The sequence below is a fragment of the Myripristis murdjan genome, chromosome 19 (genome assembly GCF_902150065.1).
Source record: "Myripristis murdjan chromosome 19, fMyrMur1.1, whole genome shotgun sequence".
NCBI lineage: Eukaryota > Metazoa > Chordata > Actinopteri > Holocentriformes > Holocentridae > Myripristis > Myripristis murdjan.
In genome coordinates this window covers 11,742,405-11,767,019 of record NC_043998.1, presented here as the reverse complement: position 1 = coordinate 11,767,019, position 24,615 = coordinate 11,742,405, and the positions used below count along the sequence as shown (strand labels likewise).

General features: G+C 43.3%; 1 protein-coding gene across 1 annotated transcript; it reads left to right on the top strand.

Annotated features, from left to right (window-relative positions):
- The first annotated feature begins 334 nt into the window (after positions 1 to 334).
- LOC115377720 (pentraxin fusion protein-like) lies at positions 335 to 3,748 on the top strand. The gene is made up of 3 exons (XM_030077670.1): positions 335 to 449; positions 582 to 669; positions 1,228 to 3,748. The coding sequence occupies exons 1-3, from the start codon at positions 447 to 449 to the stop codon at positions 1,836 to 1,838; spliced, it is 702 nt and encodes a 233-aa protein (XP_029933530.1). The 5' UTR covers positions 335 to 446; the 3' UTR covers positions 1,839 to 3,748.
- Positions 3,749 to 24,615: the final 20,867 nt, after the last annotated feature.

Here is a 24,615-nt window from a genome sequence, read left to right as displayed (position 1 = left end):
CCAGGAAGTCTATAAAGCCTTATAAATACATTGTAACATGTAATGAACATCTTTATAGAACTTTATGGAAATAAAGCTAACAATGTCTGATATTGTCACATTGGCTTGATAAAAGCTGATGCTACAAAAAGGCCCAACATGGGTCCATTAAAGATCAGTCACCCTGAATCCAAACACTGGAGGCTGGCTCATCACATGACACTGGCACACATAGGTGTACTGGTGTGTGTGTGTGTGTGTGTGTGTGTGTGTGTGTGTGTGTGTCTCACAGGCAGGACAGTGTCATCCAGCCACGAGTCCTCACACACTGGACCCATTGTCAGAGCATCCGTCCACAGCGCTGACGTCATGGCCTGTGCTAGGAGGGAAGAGGATTCTGTGCACGGGACGGCAGCAAGTGGGACTGAATTAGCAACACAGAGAGGAATAAAAATCCAACTATCATAATGGTGAGAGAAAAAAATGTTTCCCTATCACTTTTCAGCATAATTTGGTTTCCATTATGTCTTAGTGGATTTAACTCTGATAATGGATGCTTATTGATGCTGTGTATGTGTGTGTGTGTGTGTGTGTGTCTGCAGAGTGTCAACAGTGAGAGGTTCGCTGTGTTTCTGCTCGGTGTCTTTGCTGTGTCCTCAGGCCTGTTTGCCTTCTCCTCCGCCACCCAAGGTATGCTTTCAATAGGAGAACCCAATAATAACCAAGTAATAACAACAGTCATTCTATAGATACTTAATTCCTTGGCAGTATGTGCAAATGTAACCCCAGGGCTGTGGTCTCCACATGCACTTTTCAAAACCATTTTGATGTGTCAGTCGTTTGGTAACACTTTACAAAATGGTATACAAAGTCCTGAGAAGCTACCAGGGAATAAGTGAGAAACAACTCAGAGACAAACTGTTAGTTAACTAAGAGTTAATTACATAATGCATTGTTGCCTTTGAATTATGAATAAGGTGTTTAATTGCACCTAATCAATAACAAATAATTTCTTCTTTATCACCTCCACATTAGCTGCTATTTTTGTGTTACCCTCAAGTAAACCAGTGCATCATACAGAGTGGTTACTAATGCACCACCTCAACTTAACACTATCTGTTCTTATTACATGTTTTTATTAACTAGCAGCTCAGTCTGGGTTTGTGCCTCACTGGTATCTACTCAGGATTTTGTGCCCTTTATTGTAACTTGTTACTGTAATGTTGTGTCTTATCTGTATTGATCCAGTGGGTCTGAGCAACAAAGTCCTGGTCTTCCCTTATGAGACGGACTTCAGCTTTGTGACTCTGATCCCGCAGAAGGAGATGGAGCTGCGGGCCTTCACCCTCTGCATGCGGGTGGCCACCGAACTGCAGGGCGAGCGGCAGATCATCCTGTTTGCCTACCGCACTGCCGACTACGACGAGCTCAACGTGTGGCGTGAGAAGGACGGACGCATCTCCTTCTACCTCAGTGGAGACGGCGTCTTCTTCCACCTGCCCCCCATCACCACCTTCCGCACCAGCCTCTGCCTCACCTGGGAGTCTCGGACCGGCCTCGCTGCCTTCTGGGTGGATGGGAAGCGCAGCACCTACCAGGTCTACAAGCCCGGGCACACCATCCGTCCCAAAGGCACCGTCCTCTTGGGGCAGGACCCTGACAAGCACCTGGGGGACCTGGAGGTCATGCAGAGTTTTGTGGGGGAGATGACGGATCTCAACATGTGGGACTCTGTGCTGTCCAGGAGCCTGATCCAGGCCTGGCACTACGGGCACAGGGTCCCCAAGGGCAACATCTTCGACTGGGGCAACATTGAGTACGAGCTGAACGGGAACGTTATGGTGGTGGATGATGACTGACTCGATGTGGAGTCCCATGCAGAGAGGGAGGAGGGTTTAGAGGTTTGTGTTGGACTGATACTGATATCTTTATTTGACATTTACTCTTGAGTTTTATGTTCCTGTTAGGACTAGACATGGGACTAAGTGGAAATTCAAAATCATGATTATCGTGACCAAATTTATCATGGTTTTAGGTATTATCACGGAATTGTTAAAATGTGCTCCAAATGTTAAATAATTACTAACATACATTGAAATAATTTCACCATATTCTGTACTGAAAATCAGCTTAAATTATCAGCTCTATAAACTGTCTGCATTAAAATTATAACATAACCAAAGCCATATGTTGACATTTAACATACACAACACAGGAATACCAGATGCATTGTGGATGATTAATGCCATGGCCATGAGGTTTGACCCTCGTGCACATAGCAGAAGGGACAAAGTAGCAAAGTATTTTTCAAAATACTAAATGCAGATTTATATGAACACAACCACATAAAACTGATCAAATGTCCATTGTGCATATAAAAGCAACACAACAGTCGTATTTAAGCAGATTTGACTGGTTGATGCTGACTTTTTTGATGGTTGACAGTAGGTACCACAAAAATCATGACTTTTTGAAAACAGTATCATGACAATTAAAATTTGAAACAGTGTACCTAACCATTCCATATTCCTAGTTAGGACATTTTTCCTTGAGAATCAAAAAACGTTTTTTTTTTAACCTTTCTTGAATCTTGAATATTGAATCTTGATTTCTACCTGATGACGAGGTATGTTGTTTTCCTGCTGTGTGAAGGATTTTTTGATTGGGTGAAGAATAGAAATCAGATTTTCTTTGGGTCCTCTTGCATCTAAGCTGTATATCCTTCCTATATTAAATTTAAATCTACTTAAAGTAGTAAAATATACTCACTGAGGGCCAGTAGTTTGTGTTGCACATTGTGTGAAACTGAACACAGTTTTGCTTTTCTTCAGTCCGTCCTTACTCATTACCAAAATGTTATGCTAGAAGGTAAAAAAAAATAAGCATTCTCAATATTTTATCTGATCTTTACACTTTTGCTGAAGCCACATTGAGCTGATTCCACCGAGTGTTATGAACGCACAAACTGGCTGTGCTCAGGTGTAAAATGTTGACTTTCCAGATGCATCCATAGGGTGGCAGTCTACACTAGTCGACTTCATATCAAAAGGGCTGTTAAACAAAGCAGCGTTTATAGGTACATTTATCCAGCAGTATGATTTATAATGATTATGCCTGGGAATTGAGGTCAGTGACATGTTGAAGCAGAGCTGTTTAACTGTTAAACTCTAAACTCATTTACAGCTTTTCTATATGCAAAGGAACTGATATTGTAAGGATAGTGTAGGTAGAAAGGTCAATTAAGACAATTTACACTGAAGAACAAATAAAAATGATGCTTAAATGCCATTAATGGAAAGTCACAACAGGCTTGAAATGCAAGAGAATACATTATTATACATCAGTTTACAATTTAATTAGCTTAGCAAAATATGTAGTAATTGTGTTTGGTACAGGTTCAATAAACTAAATATCTCCAAAAATTCATCGTCAGCTAATTCTTTGTAATAATTCAGTCATTTAATTTTGTAACAAGCCTTGGCATATTTCAAAAGCTTGCTGTGAAGCATTGGAAACATGCACAAGTGTGTTTCTGGCAGGCTGTTGGTCCAGGGAGATTGTGAATGAGAAATTAAAACAGAAAAATGAGTGACTCATTATGTCTACACTCAGTGATTTAACTGTCCTGAGAGACAAATAGCAATTACCATGTTTAAAAGCCATTGCCATAATGTTGCCTTTGGTTAGCATACTCACTCATGAATTTTCCATGTTTCAACTGATGTAAGAACGCTTTGGGGTCTGAAATAAAATCTTGCCATGTGCATAACTAAAATTGTTTGTAACTGAAGAGAATGCTTCTTCTTTGAACTATAGCAGGTTCTTTTCCATAATCATATTTTTTGAGGTACACTGGAGAAAAAATTATTTTTACACATCAGTCCAACAGAGGCACAGCTGAACTTCAGTGTTACTTTCCTTTTACTGACATTGTAGACTTTATTTATTTTATTTTATTATTATTTTTTAAAATTTCAGTCTTGTTCTCTCCAGATTTGGAAAGCAGTTTTGAGTGAAAATTAACCTTCTCAGTTATTGTGCTTTTTTAATGATAACAGAGCAAAACGAGTTTGATTATTTAAATGTTTCTTGGATCTGTGCTGTCAAGGTCACTGATATTTTAACGCTAATGCTTCACTGATAAAATATCATTTTGCCGAGGACCATTTCCCAACTCTGCAAGTCACTATTTTTGCACCTCTTCCTTATGGGCTTCCTGTCAGTTATCTAAATATAATTTTGGTCCCCACATTTTCTTATTTCTGTGCTCTGCCTCAGCAAGCCATTAGCAAATAGACTTAAGTTGCTGGTTGTGTTACATGTTACTTGCAGAAATCCAGTCATATGGACTCGCTTCACTAATAATGACCCCTTAGAATAAGCTTAAGGTCAGATCATCACCATCCAAGTGTAACACAATAACATGAAGTTCCAGTGTGCTGTCTCTGTTCTCCTCTGTGGCTCTGTGCACTCAGCCCCCCTTATACCCCCCCGCCCCGCCCGCACCACCATCGTGACCTCCTTGCAGAGACGGGGAGAAGTTTCCAGCGCGCAGCCCAGGCTCCCTTGAGGGTGGGAAAGTGCTGCGTTTCCAATGTGTGTTTATTCTGACCAAATCACCCGTTGGCTCTCTCGCAGCAGCTAAATAAGGAGAAGGCAGGGCCAATGAGTTCTGACTGCGGGTCAGCAGCCAAATGTTCCACCTTCTTGGATGTTGCAATGCATCAATCGCAGTGCCCACTCACTGTGTGGTAACACCTTTGTGGACCATCTGCCCAAGCCTGGCATCTCAGCCCTCTGGTTCGCTCACACTCACACACATACACGCACACACACTGAAACACACACACACACACACACACACACACACACACACACACACACACACACACACCGAGCCCTTTATTTCCTTCTTTTTGCATCTCTGCCCAAGAGGGGTACTAATCCTACACACACACACGTAGGCCTACTCTGCAAAGATCCCCACATGCGAACCTCATACTTCCATATTTTGTTTTATAGTTGCTGGATTGAGCTTTTTAAGCAATTTGTAAAGTATTATAAAAAAAATAAAAACCCAACTCTTTTCTTTAATCATATCTCATTTAGATAAATTATGAAAATAAAACGCCTATATCTCTGAAATTATAGTATACATTAAATAGGCCATCTCTAAGCATTCCTTCACTCACAGCTGTTTTCAAATAATACACTGACGACATTTTAATCAAATAACCTATTTTGTTTTTTATTCTGAAAACATTCAAAGCCCTTTTATTATTTTATATGTTGATGTATTTTTGTACAGACAAGTGAAATGCTTTGGGGGTCACACAGTCCACTGTTTCTCCACCAAAGAAAGACTTCTGGGCATTTAAGGACAGGACAAAAGCCATGGCCCGGCCATCCAGAGAGTGGATAATTATTCCCTATGTGTCCTGTATTGCGTGTATTATCCAACTGAGCAAACAGTTGCAGGGCTCCTTGTCCTGCTCGCTGATGGGGCTGGCAGGATCGGACTGTGAGATCTGCATATTGGCCCATGGTGGTAAAGGCTGTCTGAGGCTGACTGTATGTCCGTGCGTGTGGAGCTGGTGAAATGTTTTCCACGCGAGAGGAGATAGACGGCAAGAGGGAGCCCCGTGTGAGCCAGGGAGGGGAGACAGAAGGAGGGCCGTTCTGGATTCCTTCGAGCAACTCCAAATAGATTTCCAGGCAAAACATATTTGCATACGCAAGACAGTGCTACGAGCTATCTGAGTGAGCTGTGGCATGTGCGCATTGAACAGATGGATAATTTTTTAGAGCTTTCTTGCAGAAATTTCAGCCCATTAAATTGAGATCTTGGGCATCATTCAGCCTGCTTTTGTTCATAATAGAAACCCACACAATACCAACATTGAATTGCTCTCCTGCATCATATTAGGTTTATGATTCACAATAGAAGATTATGAAATTTTACTGTTTCAAACTGTTTTACAATGCATTCACTGACCAGCTTTTGGGAATTTATACATAAGCCAAGATAAGATGTATAATGTGCAAGAAAGACAAGTTCTCTCAAAATGAGTAACATAAGCACATCATCTGCAAACATTTCTATCGCTAACATGAATTTAACTGAAGCACAAACATCAGAATTTCAATCGCTTCCAAAAATTCATGTCAAAAGGATAATAATTTGCTGGCTGGGCTGTAGGGACGAGCTCACGGCCGTCTTCAGTCCACAATAGCTTTCACTTGGGCTCAAAGGAAGATAGATGTAAAAATACTCATTTGTCCTGATCCTGCATCAAACATTTTTCTTTTCGTTTGGCTGCAGTTTGACTTTTTTTTTTTTTTTTTTTTTTCCAGGGAAAGCTCATGAGACTGTTCTGTCATGAGTTTACACCTTCACTGGGACGTTGTTCAAGAATGTTGCAATCTTGATGTTTATTCAAGTTCAAATAGACAAGAGAAAATGTCATTTAGCAAACGCCCATCAAAAACACGATGAGGGAGATTGGAGATAGGACCTAGACATCAGGTTACTCTCTCTCTCTCTCTCTCTCTCTCTCTCTCTCTCTCTCTCTCTCTCTCTCTCTCTCTCTCTCTCCCTCTCTCTCTCTCTCAGGTTGTAATCTGCCAGTATGCTTGCTCGTCCTCCCCCTCTGGGCTGTATGAAAAATTCACCAGGCCTTGCCATTAGAGTCAGCCTGAATCAGGGTGCAGGCTCTGCAATGGCCACACACATGACACTTTTACCACTCAACATTTAGCAACACAAACGTTGCGTTTAAAAAAAAAAAAGAAAAAAAAAAAGAAAACACAAAATCACAGCTGTCGCAAAATTTCAAACTGCGAGCTGTGTGTTGTGTTATGTGCTGTGTCTTTAAATCGACTGGGCAGCATGCACTTTAACACTGTGGACAAGCACATCATAATACATACAAACACACACGCAGTATGCATGTATGTTTATACCGTGCACGTGCCCACACACACACACACACACACACACACACACACAATCACCACCAGTCCTCATGTGTTAAAACAGAGGCACATTACCCTTTTCAATACAGGCTTTTCACACGTCTGGTGCGAGGCCTGACCTTTGCCACGTGCGAGAGTGAGAGTGTCTGGCTCTGTCCGGTGTGGCAGCTCCAGGCGGGGGGGATAAAAGCCCACTGACTACCTCTGAGCCCGTGTCCCGCGTCAGGAGGCTTAAAACGTAAAGTCTGTGCGATGGAGTGAAGATCCTGTGTTTTGGATGTGATGTGGAATGAAATCGGTTGGAAATTCCTAACATGAATAAGACAGAAGTGACTTTTATAGTTGCTGGGCATTCTGTAAGTGATAATGCACAACACGGTGTCCTGATACAGGGACAATGTAAGAGGTGGAGGCAAAGATAATCTTTGGGTTTAATACAGTGCATCAGAGCAATTTGTCAAGAATTAAAAATAATAATAATAACACCAGTAAATATGACACATATCTACACAAAAATGGCTTGGTGTTGATTTTACGCCAATGTTAATTGTTGAAACATAATCACAATACTTTTGAAGTAGGTAACCCAGACTTCTCCATAAACAAAACACCTATGACAGACATTAAATGCAAAAATGGGGATTAAATGAAAAATAGGGAAACCAATATTTTAAATACATACAGTTAAAACAATCAATTAAAGCAAAGTTATAACCAACCATCTCCTCAAAGAATCACAACCACTAGATAATATCAGTAAACTGCAATGTCAATCTACCCACTCTCTAAGCTGTATCAGCTTGTATCCTCCATTAGCTCCGACAACCTACCATGTATTCCAGTAAATAGCCTAAATGGGAAGAGGACCTTCGCATCCAAACCAGCAGCAACATCTTCAGTATATCACAGAATAGCAGCATAATTCTGTTCCAATCTGAGGTTCTCCATAGAGGAGATCTCACACAACAAAATAATGCCTGAAATGGGATTATCAGAGTCAGACATATGTACTCACTGCACACTAAACACCACAGATCATTACTTCCATGCAATCTGGCTCTGCCCAACACTTGTAGAAAGAGGTCATCACTTATCTTTCAACACTACTATCAATGGCACATCGTCGTCATTGTGTCGTGGTCCAGAATGCTGTTTGATTGCTTATTGTCTGTCCATATATGTACTTATACATTTTTTAAATGTTTTACGCATCCACTGTACAAAACGTAAATACAATTCTCAGGTCAGCATCTCCCACATGCCCTTCCAGTGCCAACCCATCTTAACGCTTTCCTCTCTCCTCCACCCCAGAGGAGCGCGGCATCAGAGAGTGAGAGAGAGTGAGAGGCGCTGTGGTTGAATGCATTGTGGCTTTTAGCTGCGAATTCCCCTCCGTCGCCCCTGGGCTGGCCTCTCCTGCAAACATATGAGCCATGCCACAGCGTGTGGCGCTGGGAGACAGTCCAGGGCCTCCTGATTAAATATTACAGCCCTGTAAATGGATGGAGATTAGCCTCTGTGGGAATGTTAGGGCTTAATTTACCCCCCGGCCAGAGGACTCCGCCATCATTAGAAGTGTGTGTGTATGTGTATGTGTATGTGTATGTGTGTGTGTATGTGTGTGTGCGTAGATGTGTGGGGGAACACAGGCGGGTTGGGGTTGTTGTACATGTGCCCTGGCCTACATGGGTTGCATGTTTCCAGGAATAGGTCAGCGGAGGCTGTGCTGCGGTTACATGGGCTCGCTGTTCTGCAGCAGTTTGCAGGTAAAGAGGTTTGTATGGTCTGGTAAAACACGGCTCAAATAGATGTCAGGTGTCTAATACTGTGACAATATGCACAGTTTCTCATTTTTTTATTTTTATTTCCTGCCTGTTAAAGGTGCACTATGCAAAATTGCTAAGGATGGCAGGAGGACCCTTTAGACTCAACTGACAAAATGTGGAAAAAGCACGTAATCTATCGATGAGTTGATGAGAATCACACTCAACCACAAAAGCACATACTTATTCCATGTTTTTTGTCAGTGGAGTCAAAATGATCCTCACTTGAATCAACTCAGCAATTTTGCATAGTGCACCTTTAAACTTTAGCATGAACAAGGGGAATTATGTGGTGATATTAATGCGCATGGTGAGGTGGCAATGAGAAGTGACTGAGATTAGGCACAGTTTGACATGGTTTTGAGGAGAGCATCTCTTGTTACACACATTTCTTTGACATTGACAAACATTGTAAACTCAGGCATCTCTCTCTCTCTCTCTTTATTATTTAGTATTATTCTTGAGTACTATCTTCATCATCCATCAAAATGTGAGTCATAAAAGTTTTAAAGGCTTCTTCAGTAATCCATTGAGACGCTGGTAAGACGAACAAATTCTGGTGAAAGTATCTCACTTGTTTGAACCAGTGGTTACTGGCTTCATATTTAGATGAAAGCCTTTTCTTGCCCTTGCCTCAACCTCTGGTCTGCTCTATAATCCTCATTGTGCCGTGCTAAAGAGCTAACGGTTACTGTTATCAAATGGATTCGGGAGGAATAAAAACTGAGGTCATATTCTGACAGGATCGGCTGTACTCTTGCATGTGAAAGTAACTTTTGAATCCCTCCTCGACAAATGCGATCGCTTGAGCCAGGAGAAAACAACGGACAGGCTTCTCTGCAAAGAAACACCTATGGATTCTCAGAGTTTCATTATGATTTCTATACCCAGTTATGACAATAAAAAACATTATTTTAGCGAAAATTTGTACATTTTAGTATACCATCCTTTTAAACTAAATTGAAAATGCCCTATAGTTACGCTTGCACAACATCTCACCCTTTAATTTCCACAGTCGCTATCAGCCTGAACAGCGGGCCAAAGGGAGCGCGAACCCCCTGGCTTCAAACAGCCCACTCAGCACTTTGGAAACTGCACTGTATGAACTTTTGCAGGCTGGCTGGACGGCTGACCCAGAGCAAGCTGCAGGTTCATCACTGCGTTCACATGTGATTGGATTCTGTTACATAAATGGAAACAGACAGAGGGAGACACGAGGTAAAACTCAGTTATTTGTCAGAGGTGAAGGAAATATGTCAACATCTTTTATTCTGTGTATCGGTCTAGACTGAGCCGTGTGGATGAAAAATCAGGGGAGTTGTCTTTGCACGTGCTAAATATTTCAGGCAGTTTCTCTTTGGATTTAGAAACACAACAGTAAGACATTTGTGTAAAAAACAGGGTGACAAAGAAACTTCGCAAAAAAAAAAAAAAAAAAAAAAGGAAAATTTGTTTATTTGCACATCATAAATACCAGGAATGAATATAAATCAGATTAATAAAATAGGAAAATGCCATGAAAAAAATTAGCTGGTTTGAGAAAATGAGCAGTAAACAGTTCACAAAAATATTTGGCGCTTGTTTCTTTAATTTCTTAATTATAAAATGTTATTAAGTTCCTCTTGTACGGAAGCCCTAAAGGGCCATACATACATATATTTTATTTCCTCCGTTTTCCCGTGATAACGAGATAAATTTCCTCCGTTTTCTCGTGATAACGAGATAATTTTCCTCCGTTTTCTCGTGATAACGAGATATTTCCCCTCCGTTTTGAATGAATGAATGAAACGTGATAGGCCTGAGATTTCCATCATACGTGACATGTCATGCTGACTGACGTCTCCTTGGACACATAAAGCAGGGGTCACCAATCACGTGCCATGGAGGGCCGAGAGGCTGCAGGTTTTCATTCCAAACCAAGACCTCCACCAGGTGATTTCACTGATTAGCTCCAGGTGATCAGTGAAATCACCTGGTGGAGGTCTTGGTTGGAATGAAAACCTGCAGCCTCTCGGCCCTCCATGGCACATGATTGGTGACCCCTGACATAAAGCATAAAGCTATTTCAGCCTGTGTCAGGCCTTGATTGAAGAGATAAGTGATGCAGTGATCAATATTCTCCTGCTTCTCTGACATTGCTACACTGACTGATGTTTCCTGCAATAATTCAATAAGACAATCGCTTTGTTTTCTCGAGATCTCGATTTAATTATCTCGTTATCACAAGAAAACGGAGGAAAATTATCTCGTTATCACGAGAAAACGGAAGAAAAATATCTCGTTATCACGAGAAAACGGAGGAAATTTATCTCGTTATCACGGGAAAACAGAGGAAAATTATCTCGTTATCACGAGAAAACGGAGGAATTATCTCGTTATCACGAGAAAACGGAGGAAATAAAATATATGTTTGTATGGCCCTTTAGGGCTTCCGTACTCTTGTACTTTTGATTGATAAATAATTGTTCAGTTCTTCTACATCTCTGGTTAAAGCTGCAGATGTTGTCATTTATCCATGGAAGAGATCTGACTGTTTAAATTACATTCAGTGTGGATGAGGATTATCAGTTTAGGCAATAACTTTAAATTTAATCTGCATAGCTTGCAAAGTAAATTACATACAAGTTGTACCCCGTGAAAAGGAACAAGCCGGATGGCCTTTTGCCATCCAGACGAGCTCCGGCTGCTTTGTTTTGAATGACCTGCAGCCTCGTTCCTTTTCCACAGGACAGAGGACGCGTCAAAGTATGACAAGTAGTGTGATGAGTGGCACATATACCCGAAGAAACATATTTTTACATCAAATCCATTCTGTTTGACTGGAGCCGGTCGTTATAAGGACAATAATTACTTCACACATGAAATAAATGACTGTCATTTTAATTGCAGGCTGTTTTTGCTGTTCTGTTATGCCATTTCGACATTCTTGCTGAATTATTGATCGGTTGGTTTTGTAGTTCGCTGGGTTTAAAATGCTTTTATGGATGTGAGTGCATGTTTTGAGGTCTTTGCGTGAAAACCCTGAAGTTTATTATTTATAAACACACATAACCTTTCTCTATGCAGTCACTGGGCATGCTTCTATCCTGACGTTACTGTGCTGGTTGTAATGTGAGTCCTAATAAACATATGTTTCTCTCAGTCATCTGCTTCTCCAGAAGTGTGTATTAGATGTATCACTGCAAGGTCTTAATTCTCTGTTAATTTGCCTTTTATAATGGACAAACACATCCATCAAACACACACCACATGTGTGTACCGCAGTCATAGACAATAACACAAAAGCACACACAAACAGGAGCACAAGCACAACCCTGCACATGCACACACACACACATACACACACACACAAGCACTCTGTGCCACTGGGCAGGGACTAGCCTGAAAGATTGAAAGCAATTAAAACTATCATCTGCAGTGGCTCTGGGCAGGCCTGTGGCTGCGAGGGGGGAGCTGCCACTGTGCATCAGCCTCTCAGTCTCAGCAACACGCAGCGACATGAGAGGGAGAGTCGCAGCCCTCTCTCCGAAACACACAGGCACCGCCATGGCTCCCCTCGTAAAGCCCACACATGCTCACACAAGGCTTCAACATACAAACTCCCACAGCACTGCGTACTGCTGAGGCTCTGTCACCTGCAGTGATGCAGTGTCCTCTTATGGGACCTGAGCTCGCAAAACAGTTAAAGCGGGGCTTCAAGACACAGAACAGAACCAGCCCAAAATCCACAGCAAGTCCCGGTGAAGATGGGTAACGGCATGCAAGGGGACATTTGATGCCACCTCCTGTACAGTACTGCAAATAAATACCTATGCACACCCATACACATCCACATCAGTGATGCTCTGTGTCGTGCCAGCATTGAAATGAATTCACTGAGAGGGTGTGTGGTTGACAAGGCTTGTGGAAGGAGCTTGTGTGTGTCTTCGTAGTCATCTCCAATGTGGCTGTAGAAGCAAAGTGACTCGGAATAACAGTGAGGAAAGAAAGAAAGACAGAAAAGATAGAAAGGAAGTCAAAGTTGTTGTGCATGAGGATCTGAAAAGAAAGGGATGGATGCAGCAATGGTCATCTCCTCCTTAATGAAATGAAAGGAAAAACAAATTTATTATCCATCATGGAGGAAATTTGCCTTTGGCCACACAAAGGATGTAACATATTAAACACATAACAATGGTAATGACATGATTTACAAAGGTTATATATTGAGGCAGTACAAGTGCAAAAATGCATTAAAAATCTCTGGAGTGTGTCGTTCAACAGGCTAACATCACCGGGCATAAATGATTTAATGTGTTACACAAACAGCCAACTGAGTATTAGGTTCACGGGGTGATAAAAGGCGAATAATGGTTGTTGCCATGAATATTTTTGCGTTTTGGGATGCTTCATAAAGGGCACACACAACACATATAGACACACTGAGACACACACACACTCACACACACACACACACACACACACACACAGAGAGAGAGAGCTCATCAGTCTGATCTCATCTGGTGGAAATAACTCCAAGCTGTTTGGGACAAACTTGGAGCGGTTTACCTGGGTTCAGATCCCTGGGAATGGTGGCTGTCTCGCCTCGTCTGGACTGGCCCTTAACAAGTCTCCTCAGGACAACCACACCACCATTATCAACTACTGTTACTGTTACTCTCTCTCTCTCTCTCCCTCTCTCTCTCCCTCTCTCTCTCTCTCTCCCTCTCTCTCTCTCTCTCTCTCTCTGTCCTTTCCCTCCGATCAGCTCTCAACTTGTCACTCTCACTTAGCGTCGACATTAGCACCGGTGGTTTCCTCATCCTGGTTCTCTTCACCCCTCCCCTGCCTCCATCTCCCCTCGGTGCGTTTGAATACATATCTCCGATATCCAGCCCCTACTTAATTTGACAGGCCCCTGTTTTGTCAGTCTGACAGGCCCGTAGCAAGACACTAATAGGCCACGGAGACCACCAGCAAAGGCACCAGCCAGGGAGGCCCCTGCGGTGCCAGTCCCCATCACCCTCCATGTCTCTTGGGGCGATGCAGGGAGCAGAGAGGGGGTCAGGGTTGGGGTGTGTGTGTGGGGGGGGGGGGGGGTGAGTGGTCAGAGGTGGCTGTCCAGGCGGCAGAGCTGTCACACCAGGCCAGCAGACTGGACCAGACCGGGGTAAAAAGAGCAGCCAGTGGGGGCATCCGGGGATGTAATGACTGCGCCTGCCACTCACAGCCATGGGTGCAGCCGTCACTGAGAGAGGGAATTAGTCCCACACTGTTTGCTTACTGATGGACCCTCGCTGGAGCAGCTGGGAGAGGGCTGCTGGTTGTGTGTCTGTGTGTGTGTGTGTGTGTGTGTGTGTGTGTGTGTGTGTGTGTGCATGCGTATCCGTGTGTGTGCCCCTTTAGGCCGCCTGTCTGACTGATTGTGACCTGCTAAGCTCTGATAATGGTTAATTGGCGGCTGGTGGCAGCTAGAGGAGGTACCCTAAATTTGAGACAGTGGCTATTGTTTTTTTTTTTTTTTTTGGTCAGTTGTTTTGTTTCCAGACAGGTGAGGGAGGGGCACTGGGTCCGAAAGATGACACTAAAATTGGGATGTGCGCATGATCTCAAATTTTGTACGTGTAGATACTGATTAGGTCGTTATGCTCCCTTCACATCTCATATCATTGCTTTTTTGGAGGCTTATTTGTAACTCAGTAAATATATTCAGTGCATTTAAACACAATATATATTCAATACATTTTGTATGAGAATATTAGACTGAGGTTATTTTAGATTTCCCTTCAGGTGATCAGAAAATTTAGACAAACAGCTGAGTCTAAAACTGTCGGACAAGAAAAATCCCCCAAATTAAATTAGCATGCACATGTGTTCTCAGTAGGGGCAGGGGGGTCTAATCCAAAGAATGATGTTCATTATACTGCACTAATTTCTTTTAACTGTAATGTACCAGGCCGGTCAGTTAAAGGTTCATTATGTAAAACTGTGAATGAAGTGAGGACCAGCTGACTAAAAACATGGAGTAAGTAATTCATCAGTAAGAATGGCTGATGATGATGATGAATTTCTTGCTTATTCCATGTTTTTTATCAGCTGATTCCAACGACCCATAGTGCAGCTTTAAGAACAAGACTCTTATTTCCAACGGCAGCCAGGCAGTAGGAGAAATGGGAAAGTTACCTCTTGAAGGGAAGGGAAAATGTCAATCAGTGAAGGCCAGATGTGATTGTTCTTGTTTTTGACTGTGGCTCTTAAGCGCTGCGAGAGAGAGCCGCAGAGAGTCAGTCATGTTCGAGATGAGAGACAGAGACAGAGAGGGGGTTGGTCGGGGGACTCCCGGGGACTTTGGCGTAGTGAATTATTAAGGTTTACTAATACTTCATAAATCCCCTCTTTGTCCTGTCCATTACCGGCCTGTCACATCCGCTCGCCACTGCTAGACTGACTCACCCGCTTCATCCAAATGACAGAAGTTAAACTGTGTTCCAGAGGAGATGGGGATGGTGGGAGGAGGATGGAGGGAGCGGGAGGGAGGGGGAGAGGGAAAGAAGGGAGGGAGGGGGCAACAGCACTCTGCAAGCAGGCCCCAGGGCTGGATGGCTTGGAAGGGTGTGCTTGTGTGTGTGCGTGCATGTCTGTGTGTGTGTGTGTGTTTGCATGTTTGTGCGTGATCTTCCAATGCAAATATGAACGTGTGAGCGCACTTACATGACAGTCAGAGAGTGAGTGAGTGAGTGAGTGAGTGGCTAGATCAAACAAGGAAGTCAGTGTGTATCATTTCTCAGTCCTGCGGTTCTTCATCAACTCCCCACGCATCTACACCACCAGCTCCCTCCTCCTCCATCTCTCCTCCTCCTCCTCCTCCTCCCAAAACAGCAAACCTCGCCTCAGTGCGTGCCTGGCGGACTCTCTCCGTGGTCTCGACAGCCGAGCTGGTCGTTGCCCCAAGCGCTGAGGAGCTGTCGCCTCTTGTTAGTGTCGCCGTAGCGACCCAGAGTCCTGCCTGCCTGCCTACTCCTTGATTAGAGAGTGAGGTGGAAGGAGGGATGGAGGGGGTGGTGTGTGTGTGTGTGTGTGTGTGTGTGCGCGCGTGTATATATGTGTGTGTTGGGGTAAGGGGGTGGTTGCTACCCCCCCAGAGCTGCTTTTAAAGATCAGTGATTTGGTCAATTGGCCTGGCAACTCCAATCCCACGGAAGGTCACTGATGACTCAATGGACCAGTCAGTGAGGCAGGCTGTCATGTCACTATGTCCATGTTAGTGTGAATGAGTGTATGCGTGTGTATATGTGTGTGTGTTATCAAGCCCTTGCCAAAATCAATGAAAGCAAGATCAATAAAGGTGTGATCAGGATGTTGAAAATTCCTCCACACTTGGCTTGTTCTCATGGAAGCAGCAAATAAACCCGATCAAACTACATCGGACATATGTTTCCCATTTCACTTAATTGGGGTGCCATTGAATGAAACAGGCAAACCTGTGCATTCGGAGTGTTTATAATCACAACTCTGCAAGTCAGCCTCACATAGAGATGGTGTGTGCAAACAGCTAAAGCAATTCAAAAGCGGACTACCCATCCCTAAAATTTGAATTCATAGGGAATTCTGGCAAACACTAAACTCTTAAACGGTTTGTGAAACACATATTTTACTGAATTCCCTGACTGTGTTGAGCACAAAGTGAAATAGGACGACAGGATGCAGTGAGAATTAAATGGTCTTTTATTATACAATTGGCTAAATTATCTTGTAAACCTAAAACTGGCCTGGACTGAGGCTGACCTTGTAATAAACTTTGGACGGCCAACTGTCTGTCTGCCTGTCTGCCTGTCTGCTGCTGGATGGCCAGGTCAGTGAGTCGATAGACCCTGGGGGAGCCATAAATGCTGTGTGTGATTTCACTTCCTATATGCCCTGCCCTGGGCACAGCTGTCCATCTCTGGCCAATTTCTCTGCCCAAAGGGAGGACTGAGTGGCCCCACGGACCTTGTACACACACTGTCCATCTGTTTTGGACTGTCTTTCATTCACCCCCTGGAAAACCTCACCAGACAACTTGGTTCGTTTTGGAAAAAAAAAAAAAGAAAAAAAAGAAAAAAAAGAAAAAGTGGCTTTATGTTTAATTGAGGACATGCTGGTTAACTGGGGTTGTATTGGACAGGAGAGAGAACTGGATACAAAGCTTTGTACAAATCAGCAATAGTTTGGCCAAATTCAGCATAAAAGGTTGAATGTAAATCAAGGCCCAGATATCTGAAGACTGAAAATAAATGTTAGACCAATTTATTTGTTTACTGATATTATCAAGTCAATGTATGACTTGTTTTAAATATTAGACATTGGAGTGTCTATGTCGTCCCTCTCCAATATGCATTTTTTGCTTGACAGTATTTCTCTCATAATTTCATTTTGTTCATGTTTATTCAAACATTTCATTAAAAGGAGTTTTATTTTTATTTTTTTGCATAGCAATATTCAAATGTAAAGATACTGCATCTTAGCATGAAATATCTTCAGCTTTACTTAAAAAAAATATCAATGTCAAAAAAGCCATATTGATTCAATCATAATTTGACTCCTGATGATGTCTCATTTGGATTGTTTTTCTGAGACAAAGCTGGGCCTTGCTCTTTTTCTATTTAAAGGTTGCAGTCACGATAAAAAACACAAACAGTTTCTTCTATCCCGCTCTTTACGTCACCCTCCTCACCTGAAATCACACAGAACTCCAAAATCGTGCGCTCCGAATGCGCCGCGTGAGGACACCACATGGACGGCAGAGAGTTTGCAAGTGAGAGAGAGACAGCCAGCGAGAGGGAAACAAGACTCCCCCCCCAGCTATAGCTTCTTGACTTGTTTATTTGCTAACTGGGTGCAGGGGGTGGGGAGTAGCGGGGGGTGGTGCTGGGTACGGGGAGGGTGAACATATGGTATGCTAAAACATGAACTTGTAGTTGGGAAGGCCGAGGCACCCTAAGGGATGGAGCTGACGGCCTTTGGTCCCTGTCTCCCTCAATTCCTCCCGCTTGGACAGCCAGAGCCGACCAGCCGTCCTCCAGGAGTTAGCAGAGCAGCCTCGCTCTCGCTTTCTCGGCTGCTTCCCTGCCCCCTCCCTCCTCCTCCACCACCACCGCTAACACCCGTCCGCCAGTCAAACCCAAAGACAGGAGGACGGGGGGAGAGGGGCCGCTGTCTTTGGGGTGCACACGGGGCCCAGGGTGTCCGCTACAGTGGCTGCAGCTGGGTCGCTTAGCTGACACCATCCTCTTGTCCCCGTTCCCCCGAGTGCAGAGCTGCACTGAGCCCTGCTGCTGAGGGAATATCAGCCCCGGTCCCAGCAAGAGGACATGCTGGTACTGAGGTCCCAACACATATGGATGGCTGCTGGGGTTAGCATTCATATTTTGGATGCAGTTCTCCAGTAACGGATGCTGCCCTGCTCTGGGAATTTGTCATGAAGCGATGCTGAGCTCGATTTGAAGACGCCAAGTGTGAGGATGTTGCATTTTTAGAAGTAGAAGGTTGTCGATGACCTACCAGCCACAGCAGCTATCGTGTACAGATCACTGCACTGAGATAGACAGTCATCACACACACACACACACACCCTCAAGGTCTATGTGTTTATGGACACACTCACTCACTGGGATGAAGGCGCTAATGTACACACATGGACTCACACACCCTCTATTGATGAACAAGCATATGCGCACACTCACATACACTCCCTGTGGGTCAGTGACTTAATATGCACACACACACACACACACACACACATACAGTGGGTCAGTGTAGTTGTTGATACATACACACACACACATAAAAAAACAAGTGCACGCACTCACACATGCGCATGCACGCACACACCCTGAAGGTCAGCGCTTTGATGGACAGGAGTCCTGATGCGCTCTGACAGAATCGGCTGCTTCCTTTCATTTCCACTTGCTTTTCCCCCATCAGGTGACACCCACAGGTGCCTTGGCAAAGAGAGACCCCACCTCCTCCGGGTGTGTTCGGGGGCAGCTGGTAAAACGAGAGGCGGAGACTGAGATGATGAGGGAAACTCAGCGACCAGGCCACCAGCTGCTTCCTGTCAGCGGCGTCCGTGTCGCTTCGCACAGACGGATACAGTAGATCCAGCAACTATTATAACTTTGAGCTTTGAGATACATCATTCCGATCCAACATGACCTGTTTTGATTCTATGCTGATCCACCTAAAGATGCATCCATATCGTGTTTTCCTGTTTCGTTAGCATCCAGAGAAGGGCATGTATATCTGGAGAGAAAAACCGAGGAAGTCATATGTCGAACCATGACTGAACCTTGACATCTGCCCTTTTTAAGATATCAACCCAGCTCACTTTGGAGGCCGCTTTTTCACCTTGGAGACTGGCCAACGCTCATCCAACCCTCTTCTTTGTAATTGTGTGGGTTCATTTAAGTGTGACGCTGAAAATGTCTCATTGTGTGCTCCCAGGGCTGCTCGCTGACATACTGTGGGGGCAATTCACCTCAGCAGGAGGAGGCGCGTCTGTCATGTTGAGACGGCCGGGTCTGGACAGTGGACAGTTGAATACTGCATCTTACAAGCAGGGCTGGGAGATATGGACAAAATCGTAAATCACAATATTTTTGACCGAATACCTCAATATCAATATTGTGAATAGGCTTTCATAAGATATTTACACACAAAACATTTTTAGGAACAATCTTTAGCAATATGAATATGAGGACCAAGCAGGTAGAGGCAAATAACAGAACAGCCACTTATTAAGCTCATGATTTCTCTTCACTGTCACGCAGCCTTTAGAACCAGGAAAAGTGAGCACCTCATCAATGTATTGCCCCACCCTACTTACAAAAAAAATCAAATGCTTTTTCAGTATTATAATTAAATGACTTTACTCACGACTTCATGGAAAGTGAAGATAGATTTTTTTTTTTCAGTGGGATTAGTTAAGCATCACATCATTGTCATTATTAGCTATAGTGTACCATTCTCACTGTGCAAAAGTCAAACTCAACTGAAGTTCAGACTCAATTATACATGGAACAGCTACTGTATATCTAAACCATATTCATGCAATAATGATGTAAGAACATTATTAGCATGTTAAAGAGCATTCCAAGCCAGTACTGCGGGTTTTAAGCTATAAAACACATTGAGGGCTAAAGAAAACCAAAGGAAGACAGACACCAAAGGCATTTGGTTGTTTTTTCTCTGTGGCTGTGTGTTAGTCAAGCTGGGAACGGCTGTCGGAGTTGTTCTCCTTTGAAAACGAGGGGAAAGGGGGAAAGACGGGAGGAGGGGTGGTGAATAATTGATAGTGGCTGAGAGCGATATGAGTTTAGTTAATGTGCCCAGCAGCGCAGGCTAAGAGAGGAGCTGTTAGCTATTCCACCCCAGGCCTTTAACTGGGGCTCTGGAAAAGGGCTGAAGGAGCCTCACCTGGGCGAGAGGCCGCCATTAAGTTCTCCAACCAGCATCTGCCCTTCTATCAGTCCGTCTGTTTAACTTTCAGTTGTCGGGTGAGTGTGAACACAGGATGGTGCACGCTGCATGTGCATACTGAAAATTTCTCTTAATTTGCATGAGTTTCTGTGTGTGTATATGTGTGTGTGTGTGTTGGAAGGCATCTGCACAGCTGGATCTCCCTGGTAGCGGTGTTGTAGCAGCCCTTGGGTTCCTTTCTCTGAGTGGTAATAGAGTGCTCCTGTCAGCCTCCCCAGATGCCTCTCCATAAGGACCCTCGACTCGCTCAACTCACCAGGAGAGTTCTGCACTCACACTCTAAGTCCCAGACACCGTAGCCCGGCCCTTCCTCACATTTCTAATTCTACTTTTCCCACTGAGGGCAACTTTGCAAGACTGCAGTTTGCAGTCCAACTTGAAGGAATACAGTTTTTGGGGACAGTAGCTGCTGGCCAGCTTAGGTAAGGGATAATGTACAGTGAGCTGATCCGTAACACAAGAGGGAAAAAAAAGGCACAACACAGAGATATCAACCTTGGCCACTGTAGCCTGTATACTTGAATGAAGGCTATCAACTAAACATATAAACATATTGGGGCCTTTCAAATAAATTCAGTGAGGACCTGATGTATAACTCCATAGAGCGCTACCTTTTCTTCCATCTTTGAAAAAAAAAGGCTCAGACACACTGAATTAAAACTCCAACTGGCTCACTGTACGTTATTCTGCTTATTACAAGGCCATTTATCAAAGACATTAATCATTTCACACAAAATATTGTTTTAATATGATTTATTACGTGCTAAAGTAGTTTGGCTTCTGCCAGAATAAAAAAAAGGTCCAGTAGGACTGCAAGCAAAGAAAGGTCTGAGGCAAGTCTCCATGGGCTGAATTACAGCAGAACTGTAACCACACCAATTTAAACAAATCTAGATGGACCAGAGTTTAGCCTCTAACCAGCAATCAAACGTCTTGTGCTCTCCAAATAAACTAAAAGCAAAACTGGAAAAATCTTCCAACATTTTTAGGCACGAGGTGTCACAACATGAACCGGGCCGCTTGGCTGTGGTTTGAGGATTAGATGTGAAACAGCTGTCTGATATTGAGAAATAACAGGCCTCAAAATGACTTCATCAACCAATCAGAATTCAGCAGAGCCCTGTAATAAGTGATGGGAACACTGACACCAAAACCAGCCAAGAGTTCCCAGTAGATCATTTGTTTGGGTAATCCATGCTAACATTTAACATGTTGATTGAGGTGTCTCATGTAAAAAAAAAAAAAAAAAAAAAAAAAAGACAACTCTTGGCAACTCGATTTACTTTATTTACTTGTGACATTCCCTTTGTCTTCAATATTGATCAGGACAGTTTTATATGCATGGGCCATGATCAAGATATTTAATTAGGAATTAGGAAATTAGACAGGAGGGAATATTGTACTTCTACTTTCTGCTTCTCTGATTTCTGTGTTTATGTTTCAGCCATCAGCTGATGTTTTCTGTGGTTAGGGTTAGGGTTAGACACTCAGACAATAGAAACATACAAACTACTGTAAGATGCTTTTGCCAGTTGTAAAATTAAACAGAAAATAAAGCTTTTTTTTTTTTTTACACAGTTATGGCTTAAAGGTGGTGACCTTATCTTTACTGGGGGTAGACTGTTCAATTTAGGCTGCTTTTATCTTATTACAATTTCTTTGAAAAACAGCTTAGATGAGGGAAAAATAGGCAATATCTGAAGCAGTGGAAAACACCTACATCTATCATGATGTAAAACATTAATCCTAACCCTAAATTCATGATTTCCTTGAAATGATATGCAGGCACATCCAGCAGGGCTCACTTGTAGTAACCCTAACTCTAACAGACAGGATAGACAGAATCGTATATCGCAGTATGAAATCCCCGTCTCACAGGTTTGTTAGACCTTCATATAGGCTGAAACAGCTGACATATCCTACACACTGCCTCCCTCACCCACAGCAGACGTGCGGATCCAACGACAAAGGGGCTGAAGGAAGTGGCAGCGCTGAAAGAGCAAGCCTCGCTCCTAAACACAGAAACACTTAACAGGAGGAACTGACACAGCCTTCCAAGTGTCTCCATAGTTGGAGCGCTACAGTCTCCCTCCTACTGTCTGACATCATCTCCCATGTGCCCTTTCTTTAAGAAGTGGAAGATCTCTCTCTTCCTCTGGCTGCTCTTCCCTCTCTACTTCCTCCACTCTCCTCCATCTCATAGCGCGCTCCTGTCGTTCCTCCTGATTTACCAGACATCCTCTTTCCCCTGCTGTCACATTTGGTACAGATGGTTAGGCCCTATGGAGTGGCCTGTCAGTCTCCATTTGGCCGCCTCGGCGTGACAGCGGGCCTGATGGCTCGTGAAGGGCCCCCGACTTTCCCAGCACACGGACACTGACATTTCTCAAAGGGGCTCGCATGTGTGCCTCCCACCCAGCCAGAGGAGAGAAATGAAGAACCTGGAGTTGACCCAAAGCCTGCCACAGGCTAAGAGAGTCAGCGATGGGGAGGGAGGAGAAAGAGAGAGAGAGAGAAGAAGTGAATGTGTGAGGGATGCAAAAGAGAAGGTGTGGTAGGATTTAGGAGGAGGAAGTTGGCAATAAAAGAAAGTTAGGGAAATAAATGGCGAGCAAGTGGGGGAAAAGAGATGGGTGGAGGGACTGGAAATCAGGAGTGGTAAAGAGGACTGAGAGAGAAAGAGATAGAGAGAGGAGAAGAGAAGAGAGAGATCAAGCAAGTCTGAACTGTCAGAGGAGACGCATGTCAGTCATTGCCTGTGGATGTCATCTTGCAGCTTATGCCAGTAATCTACCCAGCAGCCTGGTCCTGCTGCACTAATCACTTCCCAGGGAGGGAAGCTGCGCGGTGTCGCCCGCTCACCCGTGGGTGAGGTGAAGCGGAGGGGAAAGAAATCCACAAAACCTTCTTCTACCTGAATAGCCCTGCTGACTTAAACAGTCAGACTTACTGAGACACAGAGAGGCACGCAAACACACAAAGCCTCAAGTGCACTTATCATAGTCAAACACACAAACACACACGTGCATGCAGCCTGCACACAAAAACATTAATGCCCTCATGTAGAATTACCAGACGTGTGTAACCCGATTAAGAATTACAGGTATTTTTTTTTCTTTTTTTTTTTTTTTTTACTAAGACAATAATTATCAAATTATGGGATGAATATCATTCAGTCAGAAAGACAGTCATTGATTAAATTAGGTCATATTGGGAAGCAAAAATCAGGAATAGAACTGTGTATTTAACTGCATGCCTCAGTGCTGCAGAATAGAGATTGCAAACTCTCCCATGCAGAAAGCTATATGTGTCACATAAAATGACAGATGTGAGCAAAATCCCTGTGTGGCAGACTGATAGTTTCAACCTCTCCTTTAGATTTGCAGGCACTTTCTCCAATTAATGTATACATTTTATTTCTAGGCCTACATTGTTAATGCATTTTCTCCACATCTTCAGATCCCTGTGAGAATGGCAGATAGATAGATAGGCCGGTCAAATTTAACATGAATGAATTTAACTGAGCGATATTTGACACAACTGCATTTCCTCTGAAAAATAAAAAAAAAAAATCTGCAGCACTACAAAATGTTATTCATCTTCATAATTTTACAGATTTTAGTTTTATAATTGCCTCTGCTGCTGTGTGTGTCTCCAACACATATGATGATGTCTGAAGCATTTTCAAATCAGGTGAGATCACCTCTATCCTGATAGAGAGACAGAGTTACCAGCTGAAAAAGTAAAATTATTATTTACAAATCTGATGTCAGGTATTTTAAAAAGTGATTTCACTGCCTGATTGATCACGTGTTAGAGTTTTTTTTTTTTTTTTTCAATGAGAGGCTATTAGAGATGCTACACTGGCCCCTGCTGTCTCACGCCTCATTTCATGCTGTATGGGCCAATAGAAATACACTTACCGTCCACAATCACCTGCAGTAATTGTCGTGAAACCATTGCTGACGGAGTGCTGGTGCAACGAGAAGTCAGGCACAACTCCAATTACTTACAACTGGATGGTGTTGTGGAGAGTTTAGACACAGAGAATGCAATAATTAAAACACAGTAACTTCCTGAGGTAGGCAAGTCATCTTTTTTGTTTCTTTTCTATTTTCTATTTTCTTTTGTTTAAGCCCAGTGAAAACAGTGAAACGGCTCCATGCAGACTAACTCTCATGAAAACTCCATCATCCTAAAGGAATTCACCCAGACAAAAAAAAAAAAAAAAAAAAAAAAAAATCTCTCTCTCTCTCTTTTTTTTTTTTTTTTTTTTTTTTAAACCTTGGCTATAACGACAGAGCCGACTAACCTAACCTTTGCCAATATTGTTGAAGTTGTT

Excerpts from the sequence above, each read along its gene's own strand:
- LOC115377720 (XM_030077670.1), top strand. Across the intron at positions 670-1,227 it reads CTTCTCCTCCGCCACCCAAG|TGGGTCTGAGCAACAAAGTC; the intron begins GTATGCTTTCAA and ends GTATTGATCCAG.